We start from the raw sequence: 20,869 nt of genomic DNA on the forward strand, positions 1-20,869 counted from the left end.
TTTGATTGTTATTTCATGAACTCAATTCGTCAGTTATATTCTGATATATGTAAATGTACACTGTCGATCGTACAAAGTTAGCAAGGCAATTTGGTGAAATGTATTATAGCATTAAAATAATACATTTATTGGAAATCGTTGTAACTGAAGGAAACTTGAGGAAATTTAGGTCTCCGGAAATTTGTCCGAAAAAGGAAACTATAAAAAGTACTAAGAATGAATCACAAAAAAACATAGAAAACTACAGGATTAGAGGCTTTGGACCTTTGTCCTTGATTTTTTATGTTGACCGTCAGGGCAATAGAAGTATCTTGGTCAGTGTTTGATCAGGTATTAAATATCCAATGAAACTAATAATATTTCCGTAAAAATAGTAGAAATTCCTTTGAAAATTTGTTTTGCTTATTCTAACAAATCATTAGTAAGAAATGTTACCCTTCAATAGTTATTTCATGAACTCAATTCGTCAGTTATATTCATGAACTCAATTCGTCAGTTATATTATAAACTCTGCACCAAATAAATAGAGGTATACCAATATCAGTAAAGATGAACTTCAAAGCCTTAGAAACCTTACACAAGATAGTACTTTTATTATAAAGAAAGCAGACAAGTCTGGAACTGTAATAATAATGAATCGCACAGACTATGAAAGCGAGGTACATAGACAGCTGAAAAATGACAGGTATTATGAAAAGGTTGATTCATGTATGTCAGAGACAAGGTAATGTTTTAAAGTGTGTAGATAAAATTAGTCAAACGGAATTCTCCGTCACAGATGAATTTGACAGTTTTCCGGTAAATATTAGAATCCCATAGTTTTATATTTTGCCTAAAACTGACAAAAAAGTTGATGAAAATCTGCCACTTGGATACCCAGGTAGGCCTATTGTGTCAGCCTGTAACTCTTGCACTTATACCATATCTAAATATGTTGATTTTATACTTAAACCTCATATGCATTCCATGCCTTCTTACATTAAGGATACTAATGATTTCCTACTTAAACTTAAAGAGTGTGAATTAGGTTCTGAGAAGGCTTATCTGGTTACTCTTGATGTTAGTTCCCTTTATACTAACATTCCACATGACGAAGGTATTCAGGCTTGTAAATATTTTTTGAGAAAAATAACCTTATTGGCAAACTGTCTATTGGCAGCATCTGTTGTTTAACTGAAACTGTATTGAAAAACAATCTTTTTCAATTTGATGATCAATACTACTTGCAAAAAATGGGTACTGCCATGGAACATGGGTAGTCCTATGGCTCCTGCTTATGCCTCATTATTCATGGGGAAATTTGAAAATGATTTCCTTAGTTCATGTAGTTTAAATCCTGCTCTGTGGTATCGCCTCCTGGATGACATGTTTATGATCTGGACTCATTCATTGGATAGATTACATGAATGTCTGGAAAATATTAACAATATTCATCCTCATATTAAGTTTACTTATAATATTTCTGAAACATGTGTTTTATTTTTGGATGTTAATGTTACTATTGATAACTAAAATCATCTTAAAACCAGTGTTATGTAAAACCTACAAATGTTCACCTATATGTACACTATAATTCATGTCATCCTAAACCATGCAAGGACAATATTCCATATAGTCAGGCTAAGAGATACAGACGTATTTATTCTGGTGATAATGAATTCAAGGAATCTGTCAGGGAACTTCAGTATTTATTCCTTGACAGAAATGATCCTAAAAAGGTTGTTGATAAAGAACTGAACGAGATAATGTGTGTAACACAAAGTGATGCTTTTATCAAAAATGAGAGAGACTACAATAATGTTATACCATTTATCATAAAGTACAGTCCGTCATTACCTAATATAGGTAACATAATTAATAAGTATTGCGATTTGTTACGTCTATCAAGTAACCCTGCTGATCAAGAACTGTACAAATGTAAGCCAGTTATGGCATTCAGACGTCCTAGAAATCTTAAAGATACATTAGTTAAAACAAAATATTTGTCTACAAATATATATCCACATTTCAGGTCTAGTAAATGTAACAGACCAAGATGTACACATTGTTTAACAATTTGTGAAAGTGACAGTTTTTGCAGTTCACAACATTGTACTACTTATACAAATTGAAACATAATGTAGACTGTACTAGTAACAATGTTATATATTTAATAACGTGTAGAAAATGTGATGTACAGTATATTGGTGAAACTAGCCAGCAAGTTTCTCGTCGTATGAATAGCCATAGATTTGACATCAACAGTTTTGTTGATCCAGATTTTTCAACTAATGTAGCTATTCATTTCAATAGTGTTGGCCATAGTATTTCTGATTTTAGTTTTATGCCTATTGACTGTGTTAATGATAAAATGGACAGGCTGCTGAAGGAAACATTTTGGATGCACAAATTAGGTATTGTATATATACAGGGCCTCAATTCAAAGACTATGTATAATATACAGTAACTCATTTGACATTGTATTATTTACTCCAAATAATTATTTGAGCTGTTTAATGCATATGTTACAAGCATTTCAGTTATTACTGGTACTTTTATATGTTTGCTTTTATGGCAGTTCTTATCTGTAGTATTATTGAATCTTACTGATCCTGACTTGCTGCTGTAGACATACTTTTGTGCACAATATTTAATCATTGATTTGTTTTAAAAATGTTCAATAGTAATAATACGTTTATATATGGTACTTATTTACTTTAATATTGCTGTTACAACTATAGCTTCTGTTGCTGTTTATCTGGACTATATATATAATTCAAATAGTGCGCCAAACGTAACGTCATAATTTGACGTTATGATGTCATGTTAACTGACGTCATGACGTCATACATATGTTTGTATACATTGTATGTTTGCCTGAAGAAGTATTTTAATACGAAACACGTTGCAAACTTGAGGTGTCTTCTTTCTTTCACCCTTCGATAGTAAAACACATGAGGGGTAAGACTTCAAATTTGTGTGTTGTCTGAGATGGCCCTCCACTTAAATTCAGTACAATTAAGCAAAAATGAAAAGAGCACAGAAGAATATAACAATCAATTGTTTCTCACTAGCATATTGTTATGCTATAAAATCTAATATAATGATAACTCGGGTAATGTCTTATAAAAAGGTATTGTTACAGTACCAAATTCAATATTATTGATTTATGTATATAAAACAATTAAAGTTTCAGGCGACACAGGCGAGGACTCACTAACATGGACCCTGCTAACCGGGCCACAGATTTGCCCACAACAACAGTGAAAACAACATCTACAGGCCCCCCACCAACTGATACACCTTTTACAGAGGCGACCACACCGAAAGTGACGACAACTAAAGTCACAACACCGAAAGCGACGAAACCTAAAGTGACGTTAATAGAACAGCTGAAAAACATAAAATGTAAACAAAAAAGTGGTTGGCTAGGGATAAAGTTCTGTACTTCATTCTAATGGATAGTTGTGTTAACTCTAAGACTTCTGGTAGCTTTGATTTAAGAGCGTTAAAATGGGATTTCCTTAGCATGAAAATACAATGAATAATTGTTATCATACTATGTATATGCTGCAGTAAGATACCCTGTGAACATCGCGTATTAAAACACATATGTTACCTTACAAGTGTACTGTAAATTAAAGTCTAAACAGTGATCTTACCTATCGCATCAACTGCAGACCATACTGCCTGACTTTTACATTTAAGAATGTTTCACATATCGGTAGTGTCACAAGATAGACTAACAATTAAAAAGGAATCCCCGTGTTAATTTGACAATATCTTATTTGTAATTAAGAATATCATCGGCAATTATACGGAGAGACATTTGATGTGCAGACTACCAAATTTAATGACTGTTCGTCGGTATTGCCAGTTGTATTTTTCTTCGTTTGCTTTTTGCTGCTTGTGTTCAAACCATTGATTAAATATGTTCATGCACTACTATCAATAGATGAAACAAAGTACACATTATACAATTATAGCCTAAATATATATGTCTACAAATTTTCTGTGAAAGGTAATATGATATAGAGAATATTACTAGTATCTTACTGTCTTAAAAATAATTATTAGGTGAGGCGGGGAAAGTACAAGAAATGGAAGTATGGGGGTTAGTGGGTGAGTTGGTTTTTACGGCGAATCGACATAAAATGGAGTAGAAAAATGCTACTGAAATCATAACAAATAAACAACCTTTGTAACACTTTCATCTTATAGGGGTGTTCGGATGTAATTACATTTCTCAAAACAATCAAACATATCTCCTTCAAAGCAATATACATTTTGATCAACTCTGATTTTTAAAATAATATTAAGTCATCTTTCTTAAGCAAGTTGAGCGGCAGTTTGTGTATTCATGTATAAAATCATTAAGTTAGGTCCACAGTCTCCCGGTAAATGTCTATCTATCTTACCTTTAGTGATCAATTTTAATAAAATGACGACATAAATTTATACAAAGTAAACTAAACAAACAAACTATGCACTTGTGAATATATAATGTCACTTTGATATTTCATAGATTTTAAAACTATTTTCATATTGATAATTAACTAAGAATGATGACATGTATTACATTTAGGTTGAGACATTAATGATTTCTTCATATATTGAGAAATCAATGTAATTTGTTTTGCTGTGTTTTTCACACAGCTGTAGTCAAAACCGATTTAGATCAGACTTAACTGTTTTCAACTGCGATAATACCACGTTTCAAAATCTTCAAACGAATGACTGAAACAATACATGTATTTGGTGGCACATGTTAGTTTATAGGCGTTATAAAACATTGTTGATTACTAGACAGAAATATACAATGATACGCCGAGGACTTTGTGTATTTGGATTATTTTCATTTATTTTCCTTGCATTAATTATCCAAAGGGAAGTTTTTGGTAAGTATTTAGTCTCACTTATCTTGTTTGTATACACAGAAATACATATGCGCGTGAAATCCGTTTTAGCTGCTTGACATTATTTTCATTATACTTACAATATTAACTATCCACGTCAGTCAAACTGATTTATTTCAACATCAGATTTAAAGTAACACCTACTGAGGATTTTGCTTAGCACATTAAACAGTTTTTTCCAACAACTACAATGAAGAGGGATTCGCTGTATGAAGCTTGTTCAGATGACAAGTTTAATATGGACTTTGATTAAATAGAATTTACATTTCATAAGAGTAATTACTTAACCTTACAGATCAGCTAGTGTTTCTGGATACGATACAGTGAAGTGAGATTGGTGGTTGTTATCCGCAAGTAACAGACATTTGCTTTTCTTTATTTGTAAAATATACGGAGAGCTTGAGACATACCTTGCAGATACGGTGACGAGGGAAGATCTCCAACCAGGAACTCTGGGTAAGAACAAAACAGTAACCGGTCACTGACTCAATACTGCAGAAGAAATAGTGATGGACACTCGCGTAGAGCCCAGCCCAACACAGCAAGACAAGCCCTGGATTTGAGTCCGCAAGGCGCAGTGAGGAGAGGAAGGCCAACAAATTCTTGCCACATGAATCTGGATATTGAGCTCGGCGAAACGAAGATATTATTTGGAGAAGCCAATACCCGGGCCATGGACCGAACTAGATGGAGAGCTGTGGTGAAGGCCCTATGCTCCGATTGGAATAAAGAGAATTAAGTAAATAAGTAAGTAACGGTTGGGTGTACTGAACTAAATGCACATGTACGCAACATTAATTTAAGGAACAATGAAGTAATGGGGGGAAACTTATCTTTCGAGATTTATTAGTTAAAACAAATGTGACCTGCAATCAGAAAGGAAAACTCGCATATACATTCATAATGTCTATCATGTTGTCAGAATAATTTGTACATCTGATATATTGATAATGTAGCATATAAGCACAGATAGTGTTTGACTCCCTTTTCATGTCGCCATTGCTATAATTATTGTTGAATTGCAGTTTATAATAGGGTTTGGGTCATTTATGGCTAATTTGGGTTCATTATGTTGAAAGCTGGATCCCAGCATCACACACTATGTCATATACAACAGTTAATGGAACCAGATATTTGTTAGAGCAAGTACTCGTTGTAAAATACAATGTATAAGTTTGGACCAATCAGAAACAAGTTCTATAAATAACACGTCTGCTAGGGTATAAATAGGTAGATGGATGACAGAGAGGTCATTCGGTATCCAGCGATTGAAGAAGACACATCGAGGATTCAACTAATAATTTATCCCAGTACCTTGAGAAGGAGGTTATTGCAACTAGCCTGTCAGGGCGGATAAATTATTAAAAAAGGAGACGTTTGAAGTTCATAGACTAAAGAAGAGTTGCAGAGTTTCAACAAGGTTTCGAGCTATAGGGCCAGCGCATAGGAGTTTTACCTTTATGGTAATTGAATGCTAAAGACTGTAGCAAATATAGGCTGAGCATCGGAAAGCTAAGACAGAGACCCAGAGTTTGGTAATCTACAGAGAGTAGGAGAGTTCAGGTTTATAGACGGTTCAGTGTTATTGGCGGAGTACCGCCAAGGCATCGGGGATATACCTATATGGTAGTTGAATGCTACATGTGATAGCATATAGGCGCTGAACATCCAGGAGTCAAGGCAATTATATAGAGTTGCAACTTCAATTAAGAGGACAGAGGCCGAGCATCTTTACGATAGGACTCGTAAGTTGTTGATTCAAAGACATTGTCTGACGGGAACTTCAACAAAATGACTAGTCAAGTATAGAGTCTCTAGCCTACAGGAGTTTGAGCTAATCATAATTAATTGAAGGTTGTTAGTTTGAAGTATTTAGTGATTTTCCTGATCCCTGAAATTATTTAGCTCATAATAGAAATAATTCACAAATCATTGGTACACGAATCATTTAGGCAAGATAGCCAGAGGAAAATTCTATATATGAAATATTTGGTCTCACCAGCTATACGTTTTAACAAAGGACATTCTACTTCGTTTGTCAGCTAGTCTAAGACATAGTCACCTTAGCTATAGGATCTATTTCATTGTTCAAAATACTAAACGCGTAGGCACTTCCCTTGGTCATATAACACGTATCCTGACACATGTGTAATACTGTCAAAATAGAAAAAGTGGCAGCTCCACAAGTCGCCAAATTCGACAAAAATTAGAACGTTACAGGCTCGGTTAGATAGAACATGTTCCAGGAAAGTTGTGAAAAATACATGTAAACATTGTTTTGTATGAAGAATATAATCGTAATTCAAAAACAAGGACAGTGATCTGATAGAGAAGGGACAGAAACAAAACCCTGCAACACTTGTGTGTATTCGTAAACGATCTTACATACATACATACATACATACATACATACATACATAGACGAGTAGACTCCAAACACAAAACAAACATATAAAGGAACACAGCGGGACATCGTCTTGGAATGGTCAATGGAGTCCTTGCTCTTTATCCTGTCACGTTCCAAAGTTACAGGTCAGTTTTAGTAAAAGTTATCTCATCTTACGTACTGGTTAAACACAAATAATCTCTTGTTATGCATCAATTCTATGTCTTAACAACAAACAGAGTAACTAGAGAAACACCATAAAGGCCTGCCACGACAAACCAGAAGACAAAATATTCTACCTGTACAGTCAGCCACAAACAAAGAGGAAAGCTTAATGTCCACCTGTACAAGGGCTATACACCAAACATGCGGCGTTTCTCAAAATAATTGGGTCATAGCCTCTTTCAATAAAACGATTTATAATAATTTTCTACAAAACACTTGACAATTTTCCATGACTTAGAATCTTACGAATTTTGTAAAGTACATCTCTATATAAATCATGTTTTGAACAACTTTGTCGAGGAAGTGCGTTTAGATGATTTTGAAAATTTAAAACCATCTGAATTTCGATGTAAAAGTTTTGTAATATATTTACGCAGATTAAGACAGCAGCAGTCCATTTTGGTAACATATTTGTTGTTCTACATAAGAATAAGAATCCAAAAGGACATCAAAAACATGTATTAAACTCTGGAAACCAAAGTCAGTGTGATACATTGATGTGGTGTACATTTTCTCCAACTCCATGTACTGTTTTTCGTTGAAAATGTTTACTGAGTGAAAATATATGGTTTATCATATTTTATTGTAAGGAAGGACGGAAATTCTTTTGACAGGACTGTTAGAAACAAATATATGTTTCCCTATTTCGAAATTTCTTTCATTTTTGATTATTACCTGAATACACAAAAAAATAATTGTTCACCATATACTATACTTGGTTTTGAACTGCTCTTGTGTTATTTTTTCTTCAATTTTATTTTATAGCTTACAAAACTGCAGCGGAGTTTGGTGGATACAGACGAAACCACATTATCAGCAACCTCGTGCTCAGTCCAGTTAATGGAAAAGTGTTCAGGTGAATAAGACAACAATAAAGTCAATAATAGGGCTCTTTTTGTAGAAGAAAGTTGTCCTTTTGGATATAAGGATAAAACACTTGTCCTGTCATTAACTACAATATGAACTGCATAATGGCTTCATATCATTTCACATTGAAACCGCGACATTATTGACAATTTATTTTGTATTATTTAGAGTCATTTATATTATTAAGTTTCATACATACTTTGAAAAAATCATATATGTAATAATTACATATTGAAATTTAAACCAAATCGAGTTATGCCAATTTGAGATTATTTTATCTATAGCTAGGCAACAGTTATAAATTCAATTATTTTCTAAAACCAAGCGACAGTAAGAGGGGAATGGGAAAAGACGTGCTGAACGTTCATTTGGTTTTCACTCTTAGCTGCTGACAATCAAGAAATTCTGATAGTTATAATAAAATATTCATGAAGGACCGGTAAACAAAGGATTATACCAGGCTCAATATTCTTCATCCATTCATATACAAATCCATTCATATACAACTTTTAATCTGCAGACGACACAAGCGCGGGCTCACTGGCATAGACGTGGGAAATCGGGCGAATAAACTGATCACACCATCAGTCATAATAAGAACAATAAGGCCACATTCAACTGGTACAACTTCTCCGAAACAGACTACACCGAAAGTTACAACACCGACAGTGACAACAACAAAAGAGACAACACAGAAAGTGACAACAACAAAAGAGACAACACAGAAAGTGACAACAACAAAAGAGACAACACAGAAAGTGACAACAACAAAAGAGACAACAACGAAAGTGCCGACAACGAAAGTGATAACAATGAAGGGGACGACACCTACAAAGACACAAAGTAAACGTCCGATTGTCAAACGCGGTAATTCAAAATATAAGGCCAAAGGAAAACCAGGTCAAACAAAAATCCGGAGCGGTAAAAGGTGAGCTTTCGTTTTCCTGTACTTAACTTTTAAGGTTAGACCAATATTGGTTCATATTCATCTGAGCATATGAATATCTATTAAATTCAATGTATTTTTAGTTATGCGTCACCCAACTGATAACTCTTTTTGGTGACTTTATTTTTCAAATATCTTTTAAAATTTAAAATTGCCAATTTAACGTGCTTTATTAGCATATCTTTTGACACCTCTCTAATACATCTTTTATCTCCTACAGGTGGAACGATGCTCTATCTACTATTTTTTGAACGTGAATAAAATCGCTTTCAAAGTTTAACTCGTGTCTAGTTTCTGTATTTCTGGGCTAAAATGATAATAAAGTATCTACTTGTTCCTTGCGTTTAGTTTATTCTGACTATAAATGTTATTTAATACTATTCATTTTAACATTTCTGCAATTATACTTTTTTTTTACTTTGGAGACAGGGCAAATTTGACAAAATTAAAAAAAATGTTAAAGGTGTATTGCTCTACCGGGAGATGGAGCACTGTGAAATTACAAAATTGGACATAGCGCAAAATAATATTTATTATATTGAAATCAGTGCAATGAATTTCGAATGACCTCTTAAACAGTAGTGACAGCCACCGTGCTCATTTTGAATGTCCAGGCAGATTGGTTTTGTTTTTACTTCGGTTATCGTCAAACTGACACAAGTATAGGTCATATTGCAACTTTCAAGCTTTTCATGGTGGAAAAAGACCCTAGGCACAGTATTTTTTTGGCAAGGGTGGACACTTGGGTATATGTACCTACTTTCCCCATGTCATCTGATGGATTCCTCACGTGAAATAATTCTACATACAAAGCGAGGTTTCGAACAGTGGATTTATTTGCCAACTCGTTACCATACTGCCCAACAGCAAAAAGATTTTGAACTTTAATTCCTAAAACAGCAGTAATTATTGTCAACAATGAACAAGAAATCTTAACATCGTTTTAGTCATAACTATTCTATTTCTCTAATAAAACTAGCTAATCATTACGCTGAGTAAGTTTCTCTATATTTCTATCTGTTGATATTAAGTTTAACATAATACTAAGCATTTTAACAATACGTGTCTATTTTAGCTCAACTGAACTTTGTGAGCTATTAGTATAAATGGATGGTCATGTGTCATCATTTTACTAAAACATCTTTTCCTCTGATGCTACAAGTCACAATTATACCAAACGTGATCAGTAGCATTCTATCAAGTTTGTTCAAATGGTTAACCTTGGTCTCTTTTAGGGGCTGCCACAGCTAAAAAATAGAAGAAAAACGTTTAAAGAACTTCTTCTCATGAACCTCTTGATGCACCTTCATCAGACTTTTTATGTAGCATCATTATAAGGTCCTCACCAAATTTTGTTCACATGGGCGAGTTGGGAGGGGGTGGGGGGAATGGGGAAGGCACTAGGCTCCTTTTAAGGACCGCTAGAACTAAACTTAAAAACACCTTAAACGATCTCTTCTTATGAACCGCTAGATGTATTGGACCTTCATCACAATTGGTCTGTAGTATCATTATAAGGTCCTCTCCTAATTTTGTTCAAATGTAGGCACTTGTGCCTTTTTCAGGGGCCACTAGAGCTAAAATAGAAAGACATTTAAAAGACTTCCTCTCAGAAACCGCTCAATGGATCTTCATCAAACTTGGTCTGAAGCATCGTTATTTTTTTTTCTGTTGGGTTTAAAGTCGCACCAACGCACTTATAGGTCTTATGGTGACTTTTCTAGCTTTATTGGTGGAGGAAGAACCCCAGGTGCCCCTTCGTGCATTATTTCATCACGATCGGGCACCTGGGTAGAACCACCGACCCACCGTATGCCATTTGGATAGCTTCTTCATATGAAGAATTCAATAAGGTCCACTCACAATTTTATACATATGGGGGCTCATGGTCACCGCTAGAGTTAAAGTTAGAAATACTGTTAAACGACTTCTTCTCATGAACTGCCGGATAGATCTTCATCAAACATGATTGTATTATCATTATAAGGTTCTATCCCAATTTTGTTCAAATGTGGACGATTGGTCCCTTTTAGGGGTTACCAGAGCCAATAAAATTAGAAATGCCTTTAGATGATTCCTTCTCAATAAGCTCTTGGTGGATCTTCATCAAACTTGATTTGTAGCATCATTATAAGGTCCTTCACCAACATTGCTCAGTTAGGGGCACTTGGCCTCTTTCAGGGACTGCTAGAATTTAAAGTAGATATACCTTTAAACGACTTCTTCTCATGAACCACTTGATGGATCTTCATCAAACCTGGTCTAGGGATCAGTATAAGGTCCTTTCTCAAATTTCGATTGGGGACACTTGGCCCCTCTTAGGGACTACTAGATCTACAAATAGAAATACCTTCTTCTCATGAACCGCTTGATGGCTCTTCATCGAACTTGGCCAGTGGGATCATTAGAAGTTTCTCTAAAATACAACGCCAAAATATATAGTAAAGGGATGTTTCTGGTTATTATACTTACAGAATGCTGAAAAAAGATTAGAACTTTACTCCAATTATTATATAAATATTTTCCTCAATATGGGCAAAATAAACTGGAATAACATGGCAAGTGATAAACAAGGAGATGGCAAGTGATGGCAATGGCAAGTGATACACAAGGAGATGGCAAGTGATAAACAAGGAGATGACAAGTGACAAACAAGGAGATGGCAAGTGATACACAAGGAGAAACTGAGTGCAATATGAAAAGCCACATTCAAGTTACCTACAGCTTCACAGAAACAACTACATAGACTAATCTCAATCATGTACAAACGGAACCTAAAAAGTAGAAATTTTCAAAACGGTCGCTGCGATATTAACAGTTAGATATACGAACATTTATAATCTACTGCAGTTTTCAGTTTCATGTATATACCGGTATTGCACATAACAGTTATTTTGGAAAGGCGACACATGCTTTCTTTGGTGTAAAAGTTCCGTACGTCTGTTACTCGTTTGCAAGTGTCAGTCACGTGGTGGTTGCCTAACACACAGTGACTGACTCGTAGCTGCTGCATTCTTTAATGCATCTTTGCAAACTAGTTTCTAAATTCTAAATGTGTTTGGTTTATACATTTACACATTTAGCTACTAAGTTTAAGTAGAACATGATTGATGTGACATTTGTATGACAAATGCTCCTTGAAAATGCTCCTTGACAGAATGTTATCTAGTCAAAAAGGGCGAAGTAAACAAAAATCTAACATGATTTCCCAACAGTGTGAGCATGACTTTCTACTCCATGGTAATGTTGGATGCTAATGCCCCTTCTAATTAGAAAAATCCGTAGGAGTGATGCATACAAGGTATAAATAAATGTACTGTAGTCCTCACATGTGAATGGAAAAGAAGTTGTAGTAGGAGTTGAGTATACAAAGTACAGGGGTATTTCAAATATAATTAGTCCAAAAAATGGCCATAACTCAAAAAATAATTATACATGAAAGTCCCGAAAATGTTCACATGTCCACTATGAAATAAACCATATTTCGTTTGAATTAGATGAAAACTGTAAGAGGCGTTGGCCGAGTACACAAGGTTGAGACGTAGCTCTATATGTAATACGGCTAAGTCCAAAATGGTGGAATAACTAAAAGGATAATCAGAAATCAAAGTCCCCAGAATATGCAAGTGTTCACTTCTTGTTGACGAAGTATATCAAATTTCAGTTCGATAGATTGGAAAATGTAGGAAAGGTCGAGTACACAAAGTGCATATGAAGTTGTAATTCTGCTATGTCTTAAACGGGGTATAGCTGAAAAATATTATCAAACATGATGACAGTTCCGATTATATGCGTATTTCCACTTCATGTTGATGATATATTATATTTGATGGAGACAATAGAAGGAAATATGTACCGGTATAGTTCTATATGTTTTATAGCTATGTATAAAAAAGAGAGCATAACTAAAAAATTGATACTTGGACATGCAAATCCAGAAAACATGCGCATTGCCACATTTATAAGCTTCGTTGAAATTAATATAAACTTGGGTGATATGGAACGACGACATGTCAATGTCGGGATAATATTTATGTTATTATGTCAGAATGATTTAATATTGTCAATCAGTGTCTTATGTTATTTTCAAATATATTGAAATCTGTCGAGCTTTAACATTAAACACGCTCTATAGAAAAGATCACACTGTACTTTGACATATTAACACAGCTTTTTAACGTAATAAGACATTTTTGACAGGTTAACTCTACACACTGAGAAGATAACATGACCAGTTAACATAATAAGACACTGTTGTAACAAATAAACATATACTTTGACATGATATTTTATTAATACAAAATCAACCGTTAGACAAGTAACACCACTCTGATTAATCTGATATCCCGATATAAACAGTGCCAGCATATGATAGTCACATAGAGTTTTGCGGACGGACAGATTAGGGCCTGCAGCGTTCAAACAACAACTCTAGAGTCTTAAACACCGGGGCCTAAAATATATAAATATTTCTCTGAATGATGTGGTTTTATATGAATACATAATGTATGTTATAAGTATAAATTAGTAATTTTGTATTCTTTAAACGACTTCGACGTCAAAGCTTTATAACACTAAATGAATTGGTCAGAGACGACAATGAACAATTAATGGAACTAATGAATGAGGAAGTGTAACTGGAAAGTAACGCATGCGTTCTGATTGGTCAGTCATGTAAACAACCAAGAAGTGATTTTTTCAACATGAATTTGTCACTGTATTTACAGTACTTTATTATACATTTTGTCAATTTCTACACTTATGTGTATTGAATAGAAGTTTATCAAAAATTTTCCGCCATGTCACGATTAACAAGGGGTTTATTCATTCACACGAAAATTACTTAAATAAAGTATCATTATTCATATGTTTTCGTCCGATATCTTGGTAGAATTAAGATATTTCTTGAAAAATTGTAATTAGATAAACATGTTTCGATGTATGGAAGGCCGCACACGCCATAATGTTATAATACATGTACAAGTCTATGGGAAAACAATTGGCGGTCTCTAACCTATAATCAATTTTATATTTCACTCCCGCGACGCCAAAGGTGACTCATTTTCATTTAATACGGAAACATTGACTATTAACCTCTTCCTATTGTTTCTAATATGACTAGCAGTGTTTGTTTTCATTGAAATATGGCAGCAACGTCTCATGTCGACATATTATGATGCGCCGAGAAAGAGTGTTTCCATATTTGATCTGAGATTTTGTATGAAGGACATTTAAGAATCAAATTGATAGAACAGTGTTACACTTAACTCACTTTGAATCGATTATTAGGCACGCGGAATAATTCACTTAACGTTCATCAATACCCAAACTATGCATAGCTTGATATTCTGCTTTTCTAAGTGGTAGTCATATCGAGCCATGTTATGATGACAACGTATGACCATTGTAAATCAAAGCCTTGATACGTCTGGTGGGCGGATTTTGGTAGATTTATCGCAATGCCATTCGTTAACGGCTAAAAATAAAGCAGAGAATACCCGAATGCACATTTAGTCTATCAAAATTGCCATGTCACCTACACAAAATGTAACTTTATAGAACAAATAACAACAGAGAGCATGCAAATCAAAAACAAAATTGTGAAATATTAACATTTACTATATTTCCTCTATCAATATCTCACTTATGAATTGCACTATAATAACATTCTCGCATACCAGAGGTCTACCATGGTTCCCCGGATGAACCGAGTACCATGTTGAACATCTCATGAATGAGAATGTATAATAATTACTTATATATTTCTAATCTATTTGTAACACTGTTTGTAAGAAAACAAGTGTCAAACTATTAAAAATACACGTAAGGGAAATAAACATAAATGTGCCTAAAATCTAAGATGAACTATGGTGAGCTGGAATGCAGTGATGTTACCATGGTCTCGAATACCTTATTATCAATAGATATTACATAATCTGAATGGCCAGTGTAAAAGGAAACAAGCTAAATTAAGACTGCTTGATCACTGATGATTAATCCGCGACGTTCATAAATGGAACTAATTTTTGCAGCACATGAACATCTTTTTGGTGTGATAAGAATAAAACAAAGATTCTATGATTGTCAGACAAAACACTTATAACCCTGGAAGCGGGTAACCACCCCCACCCCCACCCCACATCCACATCCCAAAAATGCTGATGTTGACGTTAATGGAACAATAGTCCCAAATTTCATATTTGAAATGATGCACAACAACTAGCCTACATATGATTTATATAATTATAAAATTAGCATGTTTATGTGTATTAACAGTATCATGTGTCAGGTTTGATATAGTGCGCACTTAATACATGTAAAACTTAAAACAGTATAATGTGCACTGCTACGAAAACCTAAAAGATTTTTTACCATTGAACTTGATCTACTGCATGACATAAATTTGAACGCAGCTCTACATAATCAGTTTCTAGATTTATTGAAATTGAAATTAAACACGTTGGAAAAAGTTTCCCTACACAGTTTAGAGATAGATGGGCACTGCATATCTTTAACTTCTTTATGGTCTGGCACTAGTTTCTAACATCACAAATATTACTACTACATATCCATTTCTACAGAGGTTAACTATATTTTAACTCAGCTACGCATGTTCCTGGCCATGTATTATGTCATTATGAGGTTCACAAGTTACTTTGAATACGTCCATTTTTTTGCTTAATTTAACCTATTTATGGGAAAGGCAGGTCAGTTGTAGAAACTTATTTACCCAACCCATTTCTGCATTTTTCTGTTGTAGAATCTACTTGTGTATGTATATCTGTTACGTTTAAAAATAAACGTTTAAAACAAACGTAATGACATTACCGCAATACACGTAACGGAAGTCTGTATTTAGCGGACGTTTAATGTATATTTACTCAGCAGTTAATCCTATAGGATACGTTAAAAATATGTTAATTGACGTATGAAGGTATTTTTTTACTTTTCATTCAGCGTGATGAATAATTCACTTAATTAACAGCATATAATTTGGGACATCAATTACTACTTGATACATTAACGGTGCTTGGTTGGATAAAGGGATGTCCGTAATGTTTTGTTTTGTTACTGACGGTATGCTAATTTTTAGAATAAGGTGATTCAAGTGTATTTCATTCGAAGTTGTTCAACACAAAATCGCAGAGGGTATATAGCTCCATTCGGTTCCTGTTGCAGCTATAACGTAATTATAATCAGTTCTTATGTAATATGAACTTGTTACTGAAACTTCAGACACGTAATTCACATTGTTTGCTTCATACATGACTGTTCATGACGACCTGATAAAAACACCAGCTCTATTTCTTATAATGGCCTTCCGATTAAAACATATTTAGTTCCTTGCAGTTTCGTTTTGCAATTATTTTTCGATATTTACTTTTCGTGTAAGGAACAGCTTTCCGCTATTGGTCACAATAGCCTAAATAGTTTTCCCTATATATTCTATATAAAACTGACCTTTTTCAAAGAGCTACCAAACATAGCTAGACCCATTTCAGAGAACAAATCCTTACCTCATTTTAAAGAGCTATGATAAAACTGATATAAAATGAAGAGAAAAGTAGGGGTCATGTATCTTCTAAGAGAGATTTCTCTGGTCACATTTGCTTACTGTAAACCGACATCAAAATCACACTGCTGTGACCTGGAAGTACTACTCATACTAAAATTGAGCTTGACTTCACCAAATACAACCTGCTCTCCCATTTTCCCTACCAAAATGTCAACAATACATCCACAATGAAATTTAAACAAAAACTAGCCTCTATTAAGACCTCTGTTGCCATGCCAAGTGAAAAATTAGTGTTCAAATACCTGGCAGCCATTACGCGACTAGACCAGATGGCTCCCACGCTGGTTCCTTTAGTTTAGTTAGGCCTATTTCAAACTTGGCATATTCAAACATAGGTCTCTTATATGAAATGTAAATTTGAACTAAACTTTTTTCTAGTTTAATTTGAATATTAACAAGGGCACTGGCCTAATTATTGTAAATATGCTATTCCCAAGTGCCGTCAGCTAAACCGCAACTATTTGTACGTCTATGTATAGTATAGTATGTTAAGTAAAATATAAGTAAACAATAACAAAAAAAATAGGACTGAACGTTACCACCTACTGTCTGAGCCCAGTCTGTTATGTTTTTGAGGAAAATGTTACTGAGGCGTGGAACGCCTACGTATTTCTTTCGAAATAAAACCCGATAACTGTTCTGTAATTTTTCAGACGACCCTTTCTTTGCTTCACAATAACGTTTTCACGCTCGAAACTATCAGTGCAAAATGTACATCCGAAACTATGTCGTTTATGGATTATTTTCATTTTCTTTTCTATTTTCTATAGCATATAGATCAGCTTTTGGTAAGTGTTTCAAAAAGTTTATTTAATGCTTGCCTTTGTGAAGAATGATTAAAAGGATGTGTAAAACTTAGTTTATGCTATCATGATTCTTAATAAATGTTTGTTGAACTTCTAATATTAAATTCTGAAAGCACTGGTGCACCGATATGTAATGATGACGTGCAAACCATGTTAAAGGTCAGGTAAAAACTATATTTGAGGACAGGTGCAACCCACCTTTGGGGACAGGTGCAAATCATGTCCGAAGACAGATATAAACAGTTACTGTATCAGGGAAAAAGCTCAGGCCAGAAATATGCGTACTAGAGTCTGATATTGATAAAAGACGAATAAAATGTATTCAAAAGACGTAACTGATAAAAATTCTATCCGATGTTCTTTGGCTTGGCCCCCGTGCTTATTACTCTAAAATATCTGGCAATTTTCTTATGAAAGGCGAATGATTATTATAGCGTGCATGAAAAAAAAGGTGAAGTGAATAACATTTTACCGATATTTAAAATAATACCCATGGTTTTGTTATCAAAATTTTTAGTTTCCATAAAGAAAATCTTCAGAAAAATCGTTGATCTCAAATGCAAATTTTAAGGCTGTTAACCCTTAGCCTGCTAAATTTCTAAAATGGACTGGTCCATCTTTCAATATGGGCAATACCATTTATTATTCGAAGGGGTTTTAACTGAAAATTTACTGACTGAACAGCGAACAGTGCAGACCATGATCAGACTGCACGGATGTGCAGGCTGATCTTGGTCTGCACTGGTCGCAAAGGCAGAATCACTTGCCGCCAGCAGGCAAAGGGTTAAATATATCAGTATCAAGGTGATGAACAATTTATTTCATAGCTGAAGACAGTGATGCGGAGTTGCTTAAGTACAGAAACAGTTACCATACCAACAGAGGCGTGCTCAGTCTACAAGCGTTACTTAGGTAAATGATACATCTCTTCAGTCTTTGGTAATTAGCGAAAGAGCCGTCCATTTATCTGCCTCGTGTATCAGGATATGTCCAATGTCACACTTTCATTTTATTTCTCATATGAGCCGCGCCATGATAAAACCAACATAGTGGGTTTGCGACCAGCATGGATCCAGACCAGCCTGCGCACAGTCTGGTCAGGATCCATGCTGTTCGCTTTCAAAGCCTATTGCAATTAGAGAAACCGTTAGCGAACAGCATTGATCCTGATGTTGCGGCTCATTTATGTTTCGTATTATTAGATTTATCGGGGCCTCCGTGGCCGAGTGGTCGCTGACTTCAAATCACTTGCCCCTCATCGATGTGGGTTCGAGTGAGTGGTTCGAGCCTCACTCGGGGCGTTGAATTCTTCATGTGAGGAAGCCATCCAGCTGGCTTACGGAAGGTCGGCGGTTCTACCCAGGTGCCCGCTCGTGATGAAATAATGCACGGAGGGGCACCTGGGGTCTTCCTCCACCATCAAAGCTGGAAAGTCGCCATATGACCTATAATTGTGTCGGTGCGACGTTAAACTCAACCAAAAAAAAAGTTTTATCACGGACAAGGTACCGGTAAGATGATAAGAGTTTTGTCATTCGCGACTTCACGCGCAGTCATAAAGCTACAGCCACAGGACGATTTATTTCATTAAAATAACCTCTATTTGTTTTTCTTCTACTTAAATTGAACAACTATTTCTTGAAAACATACCTGGGAATCCATTTAATGCGTCACTTTTACAGATTTATAAATGACTGAAAATTTTGATATTGCAGACGATCCAAGCGCGGACTTACCGACCTAGATCCTTCAAACCGAGCAACGGAGCCGCCTACAACTACAACAACCACAGCTTCTCCACCACAAGTTAACCCAGACCTGCTGCCTGCATCTACAACTGCATCTCCTAAAATGTACGTTACGATTACATTTGAGCCGCGCCATGAGAAAATCAGCATTGTGCGTTTGCGACCAGCATGGATCCAGACCAGCCTGCGCATCCGCGCAGTCTGGTCAGGATCCATGCTGTTCGCTTTCAAAGCCTATTGCAATTAGAGAAACCGTTAGCGACCAGCATGGATCCTGACCATGCATGGATCCATGCATCCGCGCAGGCTGGTCTGGATCCATGCTGGTCGCAAACGCACTATGTTGGTTTTCTCATGGTGTGGCTCATTTGTGTATTAGAATTAGTTACCATCTCAGGTTGTTCATTTTTACATCAGCGTCGTTGGTGTAATGTAAACGCTGATGTAACGTAAACATCAAATTTGCGGCGCTAATGAAACATCAAATTTGCGTCGCTGATGAAACGTGACCAAGCATAGCTGATGAAACTTGATCGTCAAATTAGCGTCGCTCTGAAACGTAAACATCAATTTTGCGTAGCTAATGAAACATCAAATTTGCGTCGCTGATGAAACGTAACCAAGCATAGCTGATGAAACTTGACCATCAAATTAGCGTCGCTGATAAAACGTAACTATCAAACTAGCGCCGCTGATGAAATGTAACCGTCACATAAGGGTCACTGATGTAGCTGACTTTATATTATTTAAAAAAAAAAATGTATATTCCATTCATTATAATGTATTCATGTTTTGTAAATAAACTATTTTCTGTATAAAAAGTCACAGTTTATTTAATATAACTTCAGAAGAAAGTGTACATTCGATTCATTCTTGCATAAAAACTACTTTTTTCACTGGATCCGCCCATGTATAAACGGGAGAAAAATCGTGTGCAAACAAGGCAATTCACGTGCTGTTAATACATGATTTTTATTTTTGAAATGCTTTGCCAGGGACGTATGTATGTATTTCTGCGCAGACTGATATTTGGCATCTGCATCTTGTTTCTTCCATAATAACCTTTTCTTGTAGCATTATAGATACAATGTAATCCATAGTATGTTTAGCTGTATCAGTTTCCAACCCCAAAGCTACTGCCCACTAGCTTCTCTTAAAGTTTACTCCCTTTACAAAGCGTCTGTTCAGTTATTGTAAATAACTGTGAATAAATAAGTATCGTGTGTAACTTGTGCTATTGCCCGTTTCTAGGTATTATATTAATGATTTTTGTTAGTATCAGTCGGTTTGTTTTTACCTGATTGTTCGCAGAATTCATATAATAAACCTCGAAAGCTAGTCACTAGCTTCGTACTCATCCGTACTCTGTTTGTTCGTACTCAAAATAATTCGAATGTAAAGTTGTTATTCTTAAAATAAT

At 35.1% G+C, this 20,869-nt stretch overlaps 2 protein-coding genes across 8 annotated transcripts in view; both read left to right on the forward strand.

Moving 5' to 3' along the window:
• Window positions 1-9,653, forward strand: part of LOC123548062 (uncharacterized) — a 30,106-nt gene extending 20,453 nt beyond the window's left edge. For 4 of the 7 annotated variants that reach the window (XM_053551572.1, XM_053551573.1, XM_053551574.1 and 1 more), the window contains 4 exons: window positions 3,170-7,427; window positions 8,272-8,362; window positions 8,894-9,301; window positions 9,540-9,653. In XM_053551572.1, the coding sequence (XP_053407547.1) occupies window positions 7,385-7,427; window positions 8,272-8,362; window positions 8,894-9,301; window positions 9,540-9,570 (573 nt within the window). In that variant the 5' untranslated portion in view covers window positions 3,170-7,384 and the 3' untranslated portion in view covers window positions 9,571-9,653. The remainder of the gene's footprint in view (window positions 1-3,169; window positions 7,428-8,271; window positions 8,363-8,893; window positions 9,302-9,539) is intronic. The other 3 variants (XM_053551576.1, XM_053551577.1, XM_053551575.1) reach the window with 1 other exon arrangement.
• A 7,814-nt stretch (window positions 9,654-17,467) lies between these two features.
• On the forward strand, window positions 17,468-20,603 carry LOC123548063 (uncharacterized). The gene is made up of 3 exons (XM_045335292.2): window positions 17,468-17,683; window positions 18,529-18,613; window positions 19,417-20,603. The coding sequence occupies exons 1-3, from the start codon at window positions 17,605-17,607 to the stop codon at window positions 19,694-19,696; spliced, it is 444 nt and encodes a 147-aa protein (XP_045191227.2). The 5' UTR covers window positions 17,468-17,604; the 3' UTR covers window positions 19,697-20,603.
• The last annotated feature ends 266 nt before the right edge of the window (window positions 20,604-20,869 follow it).

Source organism: Mercenaria mercenaria, chromosome 9, assembly GCF_021730395.1.
Source record: "Mercenaria mercenaria strain notata chromosome 9, MADL_Memer_1, whole genome shotgun sequence".
Classification (NCBI taxonomy): Eukaryota; Metazoa; Mollusca; class Bivalvia; order Venerida; family Veneridae; genus Mercenaria; species Mercenaria mercenaria.